Genomic DNA, 17414 nt, shown 5'->3' on the forward strand with positions numbered 1-17414 from the left:
TAAATAATACAGAAGTAGAATTCAACCTAGTCCTTGCTGAGTTTTCATAAGTTGATAATTAATGGGATTCAAAATAATAAGGCCTTATTGTAGACCGCTTAAAAAGATTTTCAAATACTTTCATCTCTTTCTTCCTATGCTTATTTCTTAATCCCATGCGTTGGCCCACTATGTGCTCTCAACTCCTACTGAAGCAGAGAGCACATCAAAAACCCACACGAAAATGCAAATCTGAGAAATAAATATGTGTGGCTGGTTTAAAAAGAGTAGGAATTAACATTTAAAGCAATGGTAATTTACTCTGATCTGTAATTTTGAGCTCCTGTGCTGAAATTGCTCATTTGGAAATTACCAAGATCTCGGGTCTCATTTGTGATCTTCTTCCTGCATACACCCAGCTCACCAAGGAGTCATAATGACTGACTGAGTCACCACTGTCATCTCCCTGAAGCATGCTTTCCAAATGTCAATACCATTTTCTATGATGTGGTGAAGAAGATTCCCAGCCATAGCCTGCTTACACTATAGGGTGAGCCCAAGACAGCACCAAACCTGGAATGTGTGCAAAGGGCAACACAATCTTCCTCCATTCTCTACTCTTCCCATGGCCAAATTGCCATGCTGCAGGTTATTTTGGCTTTGCATCCCCATCACCTACTCCCATTTGTCATTACCTAAATATAAATGAAAAACCATTTAAATTTATTAGAAAAAAGCAGTTGCTTTTGACCATATCCCAATAAAATGATGAACACTTGATGAAATTATGCTCAGATTATGGATTAATACCAGAAGCAAAAAATAGAACCATCATATAATATAGAGATACAAATACTCTAAAAGACCAGTACATAGAAACCCCTGTACTATCCTGTGGTTCACACCTTAAGAAATACTGTTCTTCCCAACTTCTCAAACCTTGAATCTAAAAAGGTTACCAAAAACTCAACCATCATAATTTTTTTTCTCCTTCCCATTCAGCATAGATCCAAGGCGTTAGTAATTAATAGTTGTCTGATATAAATTAACTAAAAAGAAACCATGAATCCCTGGTAAATTTAATTGAGAAATGGAACAAGCTCAGGAAGACTTAATATGATTGAACTTTTTCATAACGTTGTGTTCAATGAATCAGTATATTTTTGGTATAGCCTTTTTTGTCAGTTTTTTGAGTTATTTTACTTGAAAGATATAACTTACCTTATTGTATAATCATATCTATGTACGGATCAGCCATATTATAATAATATTCTATCCCTACTAAAGCTATCTCTAATTCTGAAGTATGTTCATATGGAATATGAAAGAAATGACTTTCAACTACAATAAGAAATATTGTGGCCAGAAATAAGGAAGAAGCTCCTGGCAATTATTCCATAGATATTTTGATAATTCATGTCAACAAAAACAATTAGGTACTATAATTCAACTGCGGTTGATTAAATACAGGCTTGATAAATACCTAGCCTGCTGCCCACAAGTTGTAGAATCTTCTTTCCTTTAAAACAAAATAGAAGTGCCAACTTTCTGGAAGGTTAAGGCTGAGGTTATGAGTAAGCCTACTGTCCACAAGAGATAACGTTCGCAGAGGCCCAATAGACTGAATAAAAACTCAGTGGAACTTTTAATACCTACAAAAAGATTTTTTAAAGGAAAAAAACATCATTGTAGCTGTCTTTCATTCTTTCAGGATTTTCCATCCTCCAAGCAATTATGGAAGCAGCAGTGCAAAACAACTGGCAAGTGACAGCAAGGTCTGTGGGAAACATAAAGGATGTCCAAGAATTCAGGCGCATCATTGAAGAAATGGACAGGAGGCAGGAAAAGCGATTCCTCATTGACTGTGAAGTCGAAAGGATTAACACGATTTTGGAACAGGTATGTTAGAGATTTATTCCACCCCCCACCCAACATGTTAAATCATCAGCCTGAGGTAGTTCACATTTCTTCTAATAAATTCAATAGTCAACCAGACTAAATGTGCCAACAGTTTTTGATAGTCTCTCTAATCCTTTTTTCCTCCCCAGGGGCTGCAGGCAAGGAAGGAAGGAAGGAAGGAAGGAAGGAAGGAAGGAAGGAAGGAAGGAAGGAAGGAAGGAAGGAAGGGAGGGAGGGAGGGAGGGAGGGAGGGAGGGAGGGAGGGGAAGGAGAAAGGAAGGAAGAATGGGGAGGGTGGAAAGAAAAATCTAAGCTGTTGAAAATTGCATTACCATGATTAATCTGAAAGTCTCTGCAATATAATGCTACATATCAGATAACACAACCTCCACACCTGTTTCATAGATAGTTGACTCTTTAAAGTAATCCCCTTCCTTCCCCATACCATCCTTCCAGTAGGGAACAGACAAGGCATCAGGCAGGGCAGAAAAGAAGCGGTCTTATTTCAGGGGCCTAATTGCAGAGAGTCAGGGCAGGATTCACTAGGCTTCAAAATTTGTGGATATTTTTGCAGAATAGTCTTATGGGGTGGGGGAAAAAGAGAGGGGGAGGGAGGGAGAGAGAGAGAAGGTGTATGTAATTGAAGACCATTTTTTAAGATGGCATATGAAGAAAAGTTCATGGTTTTTAAAATCTGAACAAAGTGAAATAGATATAGGAAATTTAGACTAGGAGGAAAGTATTATTCAATGGGCAAAATGAATTCATTATTGATCTTGGATATTTAAATTTAAGGTTAAAAAATATTAGGAGAAATGTTTCATCCTAAGCCAGATGGACACTCTGTTTGGAGTAAAGAGTCAAATTGAAATATGGTGAAAGTTTATTATTTTCGGTAGTAGTTTCATTGCCAGTTAATAACAAAGTGCTATGCTGCCATAAACAAAACTGTAAGGGAAACATTTCCATTCTAATTTGATCCCAGTGTACCTGGGGGGCAAAACAGCCTCAGTTTGAAATTATAGTGAGCAACCATTGCCTAGGAGAGCGGTTTTATAGCAAATTAAATATTAACAATGTGTCAGATATGTTTTTATTTGTCCATAAAAAGATAGTGCCAAAAAATAGGTAAGAAAAAGGAAGGGAAGGGAGGGGATGGAAGGAGAGGAGAGGAAAGGAGGGGAGAGGGAGAGAGTGAAAATTTTTAGAACCGCTGACTCTGCACTGCCCCCTTCTTAAAAACAGCATCACCTCCAGTGAATCACACCTCATAGAAAATCTAGAGCACTAGCTTGACTAAATCAAATTTCTCGACTAACATTCTCTTGAGCTATCAAAATGACCTGCCCCTCCCTTCCAAAAAATGCCTTCGATTTTCTTAGATCATGAAAGTGAAGAATCAGGTCAGTGATATTAGTGTATGTACTACATGCCCTCTAAAATTTTTATACCAAAATAGCCTTTTAGTGGGTGACCTACTTAATACCCTAAAGCAGAGGAACATCCTTGTTGCCATACTTTGTTTTCCTTCTTTTGTACTAGTGAATTTGGCTTCCTGAATATCTTAAATTTTGTTAAATTTTTTGGATTTTATAGAACCTTATACTGGAGTCTGAGATTTTTCAGCATGATGTAATAGAAAAAGCAGTGGGCAGAGCTCTGAAATCTATATAGCTCTGGGACCTTGGGCACTCAAGTATCTATGCCTCAGCTGTCTCATCTACATAATGGGGAAAATAAAATTTGCTGTACCCCACATGGTTGGTATAATTGCTTCAGAAAGCATAAAATGCTATGGGAAACATAATCATTATTATAAATACTTTCAGGAAAGCTACAGTAACAGTTTTGAAAAACCCTGTTCTTTCTTTCATGTCTCACTTTCTATCTTTCTTTCTTCTATATACACATTCACAATATCCCTCCAAATACTGTCTACACAATTTTTCAGGGAACATTGCTCAAAGAAAAGTTTTAGCAACATCCAGGTAAAGCTAGAGAGCTAATTTCACTTATTTTTTACCTCTTTCAAGAAAATGTCATAAAACTATCAATTCATGATTGTTTTCTCTACCGTTTAAGGAATTTCTACTAGACCATAATTATGTTGAGGTGAGGGCCATATTTGTCTTGTTCAGTTTGTATCCCTAGGGTTCAGGAGAGTACCTGGCCCATAGTGTTGGATGGATAGAGGAATGGGTGGATGAACGGATAGACGGATGAGTATTGAATAAGCACATTTCAATAAGTTTCACTCTGATTTTGCTGTGCTTCCACCAAGGGGCGAAATAGTATCTGCAGCCACATGATATGATTATTAAAACACGTTTTCTCAAAGGTTTAAGATGGTGGCTCTCTGTCCAAATCTATTCTAATGATATCATGAATTTACCAAAGTTTAATTTTTTGTATAAAAATAGATTTCCCATTAAAATTATTTAAATTAAGTAACAAATTCAACATACTTCTTAAGAGAAAACATTTTTTAAATAATTTTTTACTAAAATACAGAGATACCACTTTTCTCATTGGTTCCTAACCATTTTTGGCAAGTTTATCATAATTCACTATCTAGATCATGGGTTGGAATGATAACATTTATAACTCAACAGACCTCCCAGAAAATGCCCCTATTCTCCAAAGGTGTTTTCAGCTTTGGGTGGTGGTTATTTTCTCAGAAGAAAATTTGTATAGCCTCCCACAAAATGACTCTTAATTCCACTATTTGAGGTAGAAAAGCCTGTTATATATCACTGTAACCCTATTCCCTATAGATCAGATTTTGGCATAAAGTAAGTTCATATAGTACAGTATATAAAATGGGTGATAATGAAAAGACCTCAAAAATATAATAAAGTTTATATATTTTAAAAAGAAAAGACCTCAATATGGTACAATTTTTCAAATATAAGCAGGTCATCAATATAGTTTTACAAAACATAATTCCACCATTTCATGATATAGGTTCTAACTCTCCTTGTGAATGTTCACACATTTATGGGATAAATCAAAATTCTTCCAAATTTCTTTCAAAGTCTTTTTGATCTCTTTCAACTCTTACACTACAGCAGGAAAAAAAGGACTCCATTGGGTACTAATTTGTCTTTAATATTTCTCCTTAACAGTTAATCTATAAAGAAATTATTCCAAATTTATGGCTATAGGAATTAACATACAAAGGGACAGATCTAGAGACAAATGAAAGCACGAAGTGTTGTCAGGGCTCACAATGAGTATTGAGAAATTAGATGCTGAAGCTAAGAATTAAAACACCTTCTACTGGAAGATGTATGTGTACTATTAGTGAATGAACAATTGACCTGACCTGATAGAGCATTCTTATTACTGTACTGTGTTCATGAGGTGCTCCTCACTGGTGGACAGCTGCCTTAATTCAATGATTAATATAAACATTAACTTTTGATAAAGTTGCCTTTCACAGAGTTATCTACCCGTGACTGAATAGATCTTCCATCCCAGTAGCATATAATATCTGTGGACTGCTTTTGAAGGTCAGACTCCATAAAATGAATGGCTTTGTTGGACAGCTACAGTTTCAGAGAATGGATTCTGGAGCCAGTCTTCATGGATTCTGTCACTTTCTAGCTGTGTGACCTGGAGCAAGTTACTTAACTCTCTGGCTCCATTTCCTGGTTGTAAAATGGGAATGACATCTTTACCTTAATGAGCTGATACATGCAAACTATTTAGAAAGATTCCCAACATGTAGTGTTTATATAGTGATTTGATGCTAAACAAAGTGTTTTCACATAGATTCATCTCATTTGAGCCTCCCTATGGGAGGTAGGCAGGGCAGATGTGTTTATCGCAGATTTACAGAAAATAAATTGATGCTTAGAGACATTTAGATGATTTGTCCAAACATGGCTTTCTGCTTAATCCTCTTAAGTGACAGAGCAAGGGCAGAACTGAAATCTTCTGACCTCCTAGTCCAGTTCTCTTGCCCCTACTACACTGAACCACCTTTCTTTATTTATAGGTAATCTATTAAATATTTGGCCAATGCCAAACCTTAGATTAGGCTTGTTCGTCAGGTTACCTCTTAAACAATTGCAAAGCAGTTGGAGAAGATCAGAGAAAAGCAGCGGAAAAAAATTAAAGCACTACAAAATAGGGCCTACAAGGATAGTCTAAATGAGTTGGGGTTGTGCAGCCTGGTGAAAGAGAGCCAAGAGACACTTTAATCACCGTCATCAAGTATAAAGACATCATAAAGAGGGCACTGACCAACTGTCGTGCACGCCTAAGGACAATACCAGAGTGAATGATATTGACTAGAGATTTGGTCAGCATTAGAAAGGACTTATTACAAGGAGAAGGGGAAACTGGAAGAAAATAAAATCTCACCAGCTGAAGCTATATGAAGGTGAGCCCATTCTGAATTAATGAAAAGTCGGATAAAAGTTTTAAGATTGTTTTCAAGGATTCACAAATATTCCAATTTAATCCTGTGTTGACAAGTAACTACCCTTATACAAGATTTATTTTAATGAATAGATATTTCCTAATTTGCTTATCCATTAGATATCTAAAAGTTTGACTCCTTAAAGAGATTTAAACATCCCTCTTCAGTCTTTACCATGTTTTTATTTCTTCCATAGATAATTCAAAGGTAAATATCAGCATAGCCCCTGCTTGAATTACAACTTATGCAAACTGAGTGGAGCCCAAACCAAAACATTTCAATGTGATACCCAGGAAAAATATAGAATGTATAATTTCCCTGGAAATATTCCAGGGTAAAATCTATCATAGATGATCTGACAGTAGTTCTTTTTAAGAACAGAATCCTGAAGCAACTCAAACCCTATGATTTCTTTCATTTGAGGAACACTGTCACCTCAAAGACAATCATTTTAAGAAATAAAACACCAGGCCCTGACCGGTGTGGCTCGGTTGGTCAAAGTGTCATCCCATGGACCAAAAGGTCTTGGGTTCAATGCTGGGTCAGAGCACACACCCAGGTTGTGGGTTCTATCCCCGGTAGGGGCACATACAAGGAGGCAAGGGATTGATGTACTGATATTTCTCTCTCTTTCTCTCTCCCTCTCTCCTCCTCCCCCTAAACAATGAAAAGAGATATCCTCAGGTGAGGATAAAAAAAAAGAAATAAAACACCCGAGATAGTAAGTCAGGCTTGCAAATATAACAACTTAAACAAGGGGCCCTTCTAAAGTATGAGGCTGTAACACAAAGAAGGCAGTGCTCATGCCAAAATACAAGGTGGTGCAAAAGTAGGTTTACAGATGTGAGTATGTGAAACACAGTTTAATCTCATATTATTATTTATTAATTATTGTATTATTTTTCATATGAACAACTGTAAACCTACTTTTGCCCCACTCTGTATGTGTAACAATTGGGGTCACTAGAGCACACTGTTGCCAACAGCTAGACCTAGATCAAGTGAAGTGAAAGATGTCATAGTCTCATGTCTGTTCCTTACCTCATCTTCCACTCAGCACACAATGGTCTGTCCAGTTCCTCTTCTCTCTTTTCTCCCCTTTGTTCCAGCCCTTATTCTCAATGTTCTTTGTAGAATATTTAGCTGGCTTGCCCATCCATAAGACAGATTGGGTTAGCATCTCTACTTGTAGAAATATTTTGTTTGTGGTGTAGTTGAAAAAACACAAACTTGGGAATCAAATAGACATAACTTCAAATCTTAGCTCCATCACTTCCCTGTTGCATGACATTGATAATTTCTTTAAGGCTCAATTTTCTCATCTTAAAATAATATTCCACTACCTTCTGTTCATGTTATCCTCATGTTTTCTGAGGGTCACATAAGATAATATATGAAGAGCACCTGGCATGGTGCTTAGCACCTTGTAGGCACTGAATAACTGAAAACCATAGCTAATTGCTCATGAACAGTACCCTCATGGATTTTCCAACATATCAGCTTAATCTCATTTTTTATCATGAGAAGAGAGTTTAGGACTTGAGCTAAGCTCAGGTCTCACTAGTATGAGTTAATGTTAGATGACTTCTCTGTTTTTCTTCAAGTGTAACATTGGATAACACACATTGATTGATAAGCTCAAGGACTAGTTGAGAATTAAGTAGATTTTCAACATCACTTAAAATAATTAAAGGCACTAAAACCTTGAACTACAGGTGACAACTGGACTTTTTGTTGTAGTTATTAAAAAAAGTTTATTTGAGCCAAACTGACAACATATGCTGGGGAACAAGGAATCAAATGCTCCTGACAACTGGACAGTTTTAATAACAAATTTGTATAAAGTGCTTACAATGTTCAAATGTTTTTAGACACAAAAATGTTCTTTATTTCTTAATTTTATTGTATTTTTCCGTTACCATTTATGCTTCTTATACCCGCCTCCCCCCACAATCACCACACTGTTGTCCATGCCCATGAACCTTTATCCTTTTTCTCCATCCCTCCTCCCAGATACTGTTTTAATCAATGTGCATGGATATATATTTTCATATATCTCATATGAGTTAATCCTCATATTAGCCCTATAAGGTACACGGATATACTGTTTCCATTTTACGGATGTGGAATTTGAGACTTAGAGATCATACAGTTATAATTGGTGGAACCAGAATATGAACCCAGAGAATCTGACTTCAAATGTGTTAATCACTGCACTAATCAGCCATATGTTTGACTGAAATTTTCAATCAGAGCAACATCAAGCAGAGGTTTTAAAAGATAAGCATCCTGATGAGACCTGGAGCAGCTTTGTTTACAACAAGCATTGTTAAACAACAAGCATTTCACAGACACTTCCTCCACTTGATAAGGAACCATCCATATTCCACTAACACACAGAATAGAAAATATGCCCCCCTTAAGCCTTTGGGGGAAAGATAATTTATGATAAACATGTTCATTTACTCATGGTGCCAGAACAATCTAACTATGGGCCGCACAAGAGTAGAGATAAATCATGAGGAGTACTTTCTCAAAGTGATATGTAAGTACAACTAACATTCCCATCTCCATGCATTTCATCTCAGGTAAGGAACCACAGTCTTCATTATTTTACCAAAACTGCCTTAGGTAATGCACATTTTCTCCTTCCCTTGCTAAGACATACACTAAATGTAACTGGTAAACTCTGGAAGGTATATTTCCCCTTCCCTCCTTTAATCCCCAGAAAACCAGGCTTAAAATAGGACTGGTTCTGGGAAAGTATGAATGCCCGTAAGATAAGGATTTGGGTGGGTGCTAAGCATTTCTAGGCCCCTAAACTGGAGCAGCAGTGCTCCAAGAGACATGCTCCTCCCTAACACCTAGTATCACCCTTACACACATGTAAGAGAGCCCACTGCATTGAACTCATTGATTTAGAGGGCTTTTCAAACCACAAACACTGAAACGCAAAGACATATTTTTTTGTCTTCAGAGTTTTTTTGAAAAGTTAGTAGGTGGTTGAGCATCAGGGTATAAAAAGAGAGGGACACATAAGCCAAACTGCACTCCCCATGTCTGAACACAAAGCCACAGGAGGGGAGTGAGGGGTAGAGTGTTGGGGCTCAAAGCAAGGGGCAGTCAAGGAGAAAATGGCAAATTTTGTTTAAAATGGGCCGCCTAAAATAATTCTATGGGACAGGTTTTATTTAGTTGACAAATGGATACATAAGACAAACAAGGTATATCTTATTTTTTTTACATTTTAACACTTTTTTTATTTCATTGAATTTATTGGGGTTACATTGGTTAATAAAATTATATATGTTCCAAGTGTGCAATTCTGTATTACCTTATCTATATATTGTATTGTGTATTCACCACCCCAAGTCAAGCCACTTTCCATCACCATTTATCCACACTTAACCCTCTTCTACCTCTCCCCACCCACCTTTTCTTCTGGTAATCACCATACTATTGTCTGTGTCTATGAGTTTTTTTTCTTTGCTTAATCCCTTCACCCTTTTCACTAAGCCCCCTAACCCCACGTTCCCTCTGACAGCTCAGTCTGTTCTCTATGAGTCAGTTTCTATTTTCTTAGTTTATTTTGTTCATTACATTCCACATATAAGTGAGATCATATGGTATTTGTATTTCTCATACTACCTTTTTTCACTTAGTGTAATACTCTCCAGGTCCATCCATGCTGTTTCACAGGATAAGATTTTCTTCCTTTTTATGGCTGAGTCGTATTCCATTGTGTAAACATACCAGAGCTTTTTTAGCTACTCATCTACTGATGAACATTTGGGCTGCTTCCAAATCTTGGCTACTGTAAATAACTCTGTAATGAACATGAGGGTGCATATATTCTTTCAAAATAGCGTTTCAGGTTTCTTTGGATATGTTCCTAAAAGTAGATTCACTGGATTATAAGGCAGTTCCATTTTTACATTTTTGAGGTAATTCCATACTGCTTTCCACAGTGCCTGCACCAGTCTGCATTGCAACTAACAGTGCACAAGGGTTCCATTTCCTCCACATCATTGCCAACACGTGTTTGTTGATTTATTGACGATAGACATTCTGACAGGTGTGAGATGATAACTCATTGCGGTTTTAATTTACATTTCTCTGATAATTAATGACATTGAGTATCTTTTCTTAGTCTATTGGCCATCTGTATGTCCTCTTTGGAGAAGTGTTCATTTAGGTCATTTGCCCATTTAGAATCGGATTGTTTGTATTTTCTAAGTTCTTTAAAATTTTGGATATTAACCTCTTATCAGACATATCATTGGTGAATATGTTCTCCCATTTAGTAGGTTGTCTTTCATTTTTTTGATGGTTTGTTTTGCTGTGCAAAAACTTTTAGTTTGAATACAGTCTCATTTGTTCATATTTTCTTTTGTTTACCTTGCTCAAGGCACATATCAGAAAAGATATTGCTATGAGAAATGTCTGAGAATTTACTGGCAAAGTTTCCTTTGAAAATTTCTTGGGTTTCATGTTTAACATTTGAATCTTTAATCCATTTTGAATATATATTTTTGTATGGTGTAAGAAGGCAGTCTAGTTTCATTTATTTACACATATCTGTCCAATTTCCCCAACAACATTTATTGAATAGACTATCTTTACCGCATTGTGTGTTTTTGCTTCCTTTGTCAAATGTTAAGTGACTATAAAGCCATGTGTTTATTTCTGAGCTCTTTGTTCGGTTCCATTGATCTATATTTCTGTTTTTATACCAGTACCATGCTGTTTAGATTACTATGGCTTTGTAGTATATTTTTATATAGGTAGCATGATTCCTCCAACTTTGTTTTTCTTTCTTAAGATCATTGTAGCTATTCAGGGTCTTCTGTGGTTCTACATACATTTTTGGAATATCTGTTCTAGTCTGTGAAATACACCATTAGTATCTTGATATAAATTTCATTGAGTCTGTACATTGCTTTAAGTATTATGGACATTTAAATGATGTTAATCTTTCTTATTCATGAACATGGCATATACTTCCACTTATTTGCATCTTCTTCAATTTCTTTCTTCAATGACATAATTTTACAAGTTCAGGCTTTTTAAATCCTTGGTTAAATTTATTCCTAGGTGTTTTATTTTTTTATGCAATTGTAAATGGGATTGTTTTCTTAGTTTCTCTTTCTGACAGTTCATTATTGGTGTATAAAAGTGCAACTGATTTCTGGATATTTATTTTGTATCTTACTACTTTACTGAATTCATTTATCAGTTCTAATAGTTTTTTGGTGGAATCTTTGGGATTCTCTTTATAAAGTATCATGTTATCTGCAAATAATGGAAGTTTTAATTCTTCCTTTCCAATTTGAATGTCTTTTATTTCTTCTTCTTTTCTGACTGCAATGGCTAGTATTTACAGTACTACATTGAATAAGAGTGGTGAAAGTGGATATCCCTGTCTTGTTCCTGATTTTAAGTGAAACTCTTTTAGCTTTTGCCCATTGAGTATGATGTTGGCTGTAGGTTTTTCATATATGGCCTTTATTATGTTGAGGTGTGATCCATGAATATCTGCTTTGCTGAGAGTTTTTATCACAAATGGGTACTGGGTTTTATCAAATGATTTTTCTACATCCATTGATATCATCATGTGATTTGTATCCTTCATTTTGTTTATGTGGTGTTTCATCTTTATTGATTTGTGGATATTGTACCAAACTCCCATCCTAGGAATCAATCTCACTTGATCATACTGCATGGTCTTTTTAATGTATTGCTGAATCAGTTTAGCTAATATTTTGTTTAGGATTTTAGCATCTATGTTCATTGGGGATAGTGGCCTATACTTTCTTTCTTTTTACTGTCTTTATTTGGTTTTGGAATTAAGATAATGCAGGCCTCATACAATGAGCTAGTAAGTCTTCCCTCCTCTTGAAATTTTTGGAATAATTTGAAGCAGGCAGGTGTTAGTAATTCATTTAATGTTTGGTAAATTTTACCTGTAAATATATCCAGTCTAAGACCTTTGTTTGTTGGCAATTTTTGTTTACTGTTTCAATTTCATTAATTGTAAGCTGTCTATTTAGATTATCTGACCCTTCCTTACTCAGTTTTGGAAGATGGTGTATTTCTAAGAATTTGTCCATTTAGTCCAGGTTGTCCAGTTTGTTGGCATATAATTGTTAATAATATTCCTACATGGTTTTCTATGTACACTACCATATCATCTAAAAATAATGACAGTTTTACTTCCTCCTTTCCTATTTGGGTGCCTTTTATTTCTTTTTCTTGTCTGATTGCTATGGCTAGAACTTCCAATACTGTGCTGAATAGAAGTGGTTCAAGCAGACATCCTTGTATTTTTCCTGATCTTTTAGTTTTTGTCCATCGAGTACGATATGTAGGTTTCTCATAAATGGCCTTTATTATGTTGAGGTATGCTCCTGCTACTCTCACTTTGCTGAGTGCTTCTATCATGAATGAGTGCAGTACTTTGTTGAATGCTTTTTCAGCATTTTTGTTATGATATGTGATTTTTGTCTTTCATTTTGTTTATGTGGTGTATAGCATTTATTCATTTCTGAATATTATATCATCCTTGCATCCCTGGGATCAACTCCACTTGATCATGGTGGATGATCTTTATAGTGTATTGGTGGATCTGGTTTGCCAATTTTTTTTTTTTTTTTAGGATTTTAGCGTCTATGTTAATCAGCGATATTGGCCTGTAGTTTTCTATCTTTGTTGTGTCTTTACCTGGTTTTAAAATTAGGATAATACTGGCCTCATAAAAAGAGTTTGGAAGTCTTTCCTGTTCTCAAATTTTCTGGAATACTTTGAGGAGCATAAGAGTGAGCTCTTTCCTAAATGTTTGGTAAAATTCCCCTGTCAAGCTGTCCAGTCCAGGGCTTTTGTGTGCCAGGAGTTTTTTGATTATTGCTTCAATTTCACTGGTTGTTATTGGTCTAGTCAGGCTTTCTGCTTCTTCTTTATTCATTTTTGGAAGTTTATATGTTTCTAGAAATTTGTCCATTTCACCCTTGTTGTCAAATTTATTGGCATATAGCTGTTCATAGTAATTTCTTACAATCTTTGGTATTTCTGTGATGTCAGTTGCCATTTCTCCTCTTTCATTTCTAATTTTATTTATTTGGGTTCTCTCTCTTTTTTCTTGATAAGTCTGGTTAAAGGTTTGTTGATTTTGTTTATCTTTTCAAAGAACCAGCTCCTGGGTTCATTGATCCATTGATATTTTTTATTATCAGTGTCATTTAATTCTGCTTTAATCTTGATTATTTCCTTCCGTCCACTCATTCTGGGCTTTGTTTGTTGTTGTTCATCTAGTACTTGTAGATGTAGAGTTAGATTGCTTATTTGAGATTTTTCTCTCTTTTTTAGGTAGATCTGTATTGCTACGAAGGACTGTCTTCGCTGTGTCTCGTAGGTTTTGGCCTGTTGTATGCTCATTTTCATTTCTTTCCAGAAATTTTTTTTTATTTCTTCCTTGATCTCATTATTAACCCATTAATTATTTAATAGCATGTTGTTCAGTCTCCATGTATTTAAATGTTTTTGAGTTTTTTCTTTGATGTTGGTTTCTAGTTTCAAGCCATTGTGATCCAAGAAGATGGTTGATATTATTTCAGTTTTCTTGAATTTGTTGAGGTTTGTTTTGTGTCTAACCATATGGTCCATCTTCAAAAATATTTCATGTGTGTTTGAAAAGAATGCATATTTTGCTTCTTTGTGGTGAAAGGTTCTGTATATATCAATTCAGTACATTTGATGAAGAGTGTTTTTCAATGCCACAATAGCTTTGTTGATCCTTTGCTTGGAAGGCCTACCCATTGTTGAAAATGGGGTGTTAAAATCCCCTATTATGAATGTGTTCCTGTCAATATCTTTCTTGAAGTCCTGCAAGATTTCCTTATGTATTCGGGTGCTCCTATGTTGGGTGCATATATGTTTACAAGGGTTCTATCTTCTTGATGGATTATTCTCTTAGGTATTATGAAGTGTTCTTCTTTGTCTCTTTTCGTGGCCTTTGTTTTGAAATGTATTTTGTCTGACATAACTATTGCTACACCAGGGGTTGTTTTTTTTTTTTTCATGTCTGTTTGCTTGGAGTATTTTTTCCATCATTTCACTTTCAGTCTGTGTAGATCTTTTGTTCTGAGGTGGGTCTCTTGTAGACAGCATATATATGGGTCATGTTTTCTTATCCATACAGCTACCCTATATCTTCTGATGGAGCATTTAATTCATTTACATTTAGGGTCATTATTGATCATGACTTACTCATTGCCATTTTTCCTTTTGTACCTGTGTTCCTCTCTCTGTATCTCTCTTTTTCCATCTTCTTAAAACAGTCCCATTAGCACCTCTTGCAATGCTGGTAGATGGAGATGTATTATTTTAGTTTGTTTGGTTTTTTTGTTTGTTTTGTTTGTTTGTTTTGTCTAAGGAACTCTGTATTTTGCCTTTCATTTTAAATGACAGCCTTGCTGGGTAGAGTAATCTTTGTTGCAGTCTTTTGCTTTTCCTTACTTTGAATATTTCTTGCCATTCCCTTCTGGCTTGTAGTGTTTCTGTTGATAAATCAGCTGATATCCTTAGCAGTGCTCCCTTGTATGTTACTAGCTGTTTCTCCTTTGATGCCTTTAAGAGTCTCTCTTTGTTTTTAACCTTTGGCACTGTAATTACAGTGTGTCTTGGAGTGGGCCTCTTTAGAGTCATCTTGATTATTTTAGATTCATCACCTCTGTGTTTCCTAGACTTGCATGACATTTTCTCTCATCAAGTTAGGGAAGTTTTCTGTCATAACCTTTTCAAAGAGCATTTTCTATCCCTTGCTCCTCTTCTTCTCTTTCTGGTGGACACACCCTATGACACAGATATTTTTCTGTTTCATGTTGTCCTGAAGCTCCTTTGAACCCTCTTCATTATTCTTGAATCTCTTTTCATTTTGTTGCTCTGCCTGGGAGTTTTTTCTACCTTGTCTTCCTGCTTGCTGATTCTATCATCTGCTTTATCTAGCCAGCTTTTAATTCCCTCTACGGCGTTCTTCATTTCAGATATTGTATTCTTCATTTCCTCCTGTCTCTTACTGATAGTTTCTATGTCCTTTTTCATGCTGGTGTAGTTTGCCATAAGTTCCTTGTAGTTTTCCTGGAGTTCTTTGTTGTTCTCACTGAGCAACTTTAAAATTCTTATAACAATTATTTTTGAACTCAATGACTGATAGTTTGCTTGCCTTGATTTCATTTAGCACTCTGGGCATTCCTCCTTTCCTTTTGATTGGGGGTTATTTCTTTGTCTCCCCATTTTAGATGACTCTTGTTGTTTGTTTCAGCATATTAGATTGATATGCTTTGACTCCTTGTCTTTGTGGTGTGACCTTCTGTGGTAACAGACCTGTGACATTCAGAGGTGCAGTCTCCTTGATCTCCTGAGCATGATGCTCTTGAGGTGCCCTTTATGTGGGCTCCCTGGTTGTAACTGGGTTTTGGGTTTTTTTGGGGTCATTCTATGGTGGGTCCTTCGCTCTGCCTGGCTGAATGAGAATTGGTGCCAAACAATGAACAATTTCATCCAACATTACTGGAATATGTAATTTAGTCATAGCTTCAGAATCTCCATCTTGAGATCTATGAAACTCCTGAGCTCCAGTCTGATCTGTTTACTCCTGGACTTGATATTCATCATATCTTTCTGTTGTAGCATTTATCTTTTTTGGCCAGACACCTAAGTTAAATATGCCAGCTGAGGCACTAGATTTCTCTGTAGGCTTCTAACTTGAGCCACGATGGCCACTACGGTGCAAAAGAACATGAGTTGGGCACACACCATGATCTCGGCCCTATTAACTGTCCTCATTTTTTCCATTTTTTTTTCTTTTTGCTCCCCTGGCGGGGTGTTTCTGCTATCTTATTTTCCAAATTGGAGGTCCGATCCTCTGCTTCCTCAAACCTACAGTTATTCCTTCTAGTATATACTTCATTTCTGATACTATATACTGCATTTCTGCCTGTTTTTTATGGTTTCTCTTTTAAATTTATTTCTTTTCTATAATTTTTCACATACATTTGTCTCCATTTTCCAACCACCACTTTCCCCTGCCCGACCCATCCCCACCTCCCCTCCTCAATCCTTCCCTACCCTGACTATGTCCATCTGTCCTTCACACCCTTCCCTTTCCCTTCCTGATACTCCCTTCCCTTTCTCCCTCCAGTAACCACAAGTTTCTTCTTTCTTTCAATGTTGCTGGTCATATTTCCCTTGCCTACTTGCTTTGCTGATTAGGCTCCACTTATAGGTGAGATCATATGGTATTTCTTTCACCCCCTGGCTTCTTTCACTTAGTATAATGCTCTCCATTCCATCCATGCTGTTGCAAAGGGTAGGAGTTCCTTCTTTCTTTCTGCTACGTAGTATTCCATTGTGTAAATGTACCATAGTTTCTTGATCCACTCGTTTACTGATGGGCACTAAGGTTGCTTCCAGCCCGTGGCTATTGTAAATTGTGCTGCTATGAACACTGGGGTGCACACATTCTTTTGAACTGGTGTTTTTGGATTCTTAGGGTATAGTCCCAGCAGGGGAATCTCTGGGTCAAAAGGCAGTTCCATTTGCAGGTTTTTGAGGAAATTCCAAACTGTTTTCCACAGTGGCTGCACCAGTCTGCATTCCCACCAATGGTGTACTAGGGTTCCCTTTTCTCCACAACCTCACCAGCACCCACTGTTTGTGGATTTGTTTATGATGGCCATTCTGACCGGTGTGAAGTGGTATCTCATTGTGGTTTTAATTTGCATTTCTCTGATGGCTAGTGATGATGAGCATCCTCTTATATGTCTCTGGGCCCTGTGTATGTCCTTCTTGGAGAAGTGTCTGTTTAGGTCCTTTGCCCATTTTTTTTAATTGGAATGTGTGTCTCCCCGGAGGGGAGTCCTGTGAGTTCTTTATGTGTTTTGGAGATCAAACCCCTGTCTGAGGTATCATTGGCAAATATATTTTCCCGTACGGTTGGTTCCCTTTTCCTTTTGCTGATTTCTTTAGTCGTGCAGAAGCTTCTTATTTTGATGAAGTCCCATTTGTTTATTTTTTCCTTTATGTCCCTTGCTCTAGGGGACATATTGGTGAAAAT

General features: G+C 36.5%; 1 protein-coding gene across 1 annotated transcript in view; it reads left to right on the forward strand.

Moving 5' to 3' along the window:
- GRIA3 (glutamate ionotropic receptor AMPA type subunit 3) overlaps positions 1-17414 on the forward strand; it is a 393069-nt gene that overhangs the window by 188932 nt on the left and 186723 nt on the right. Inside the window, exon 4 of the mRNA XM_054576984.1 lies at positions 1691-1878. Coding sequence (XP_054432959.1) covers positions 1691-1878 — 188 coding nt within the window. The remainder of the gene's footprint in view (positions 1-1690; positions 1879-17414) is intronic.

The sequence above is a fragment of the Pteronotus mesoamericanus genome, unplaced genomic scaffold (genome assembly GCF_021234165.1).
Source record: "Pteronotus mesoamericanus isolate MK-2021 breed Mesoamerican mustached bat unplaced genomic scaffold, CSHL_Meso_final contig_40, whole genome shotgun sequence".
Taxonomy (NCBI): Eukaryota; Metazoa; Chordata; class Mammalia; order Chiroptera; family Mormoopidae; genus Pteronotus; species Pteronotus mesoamericanus.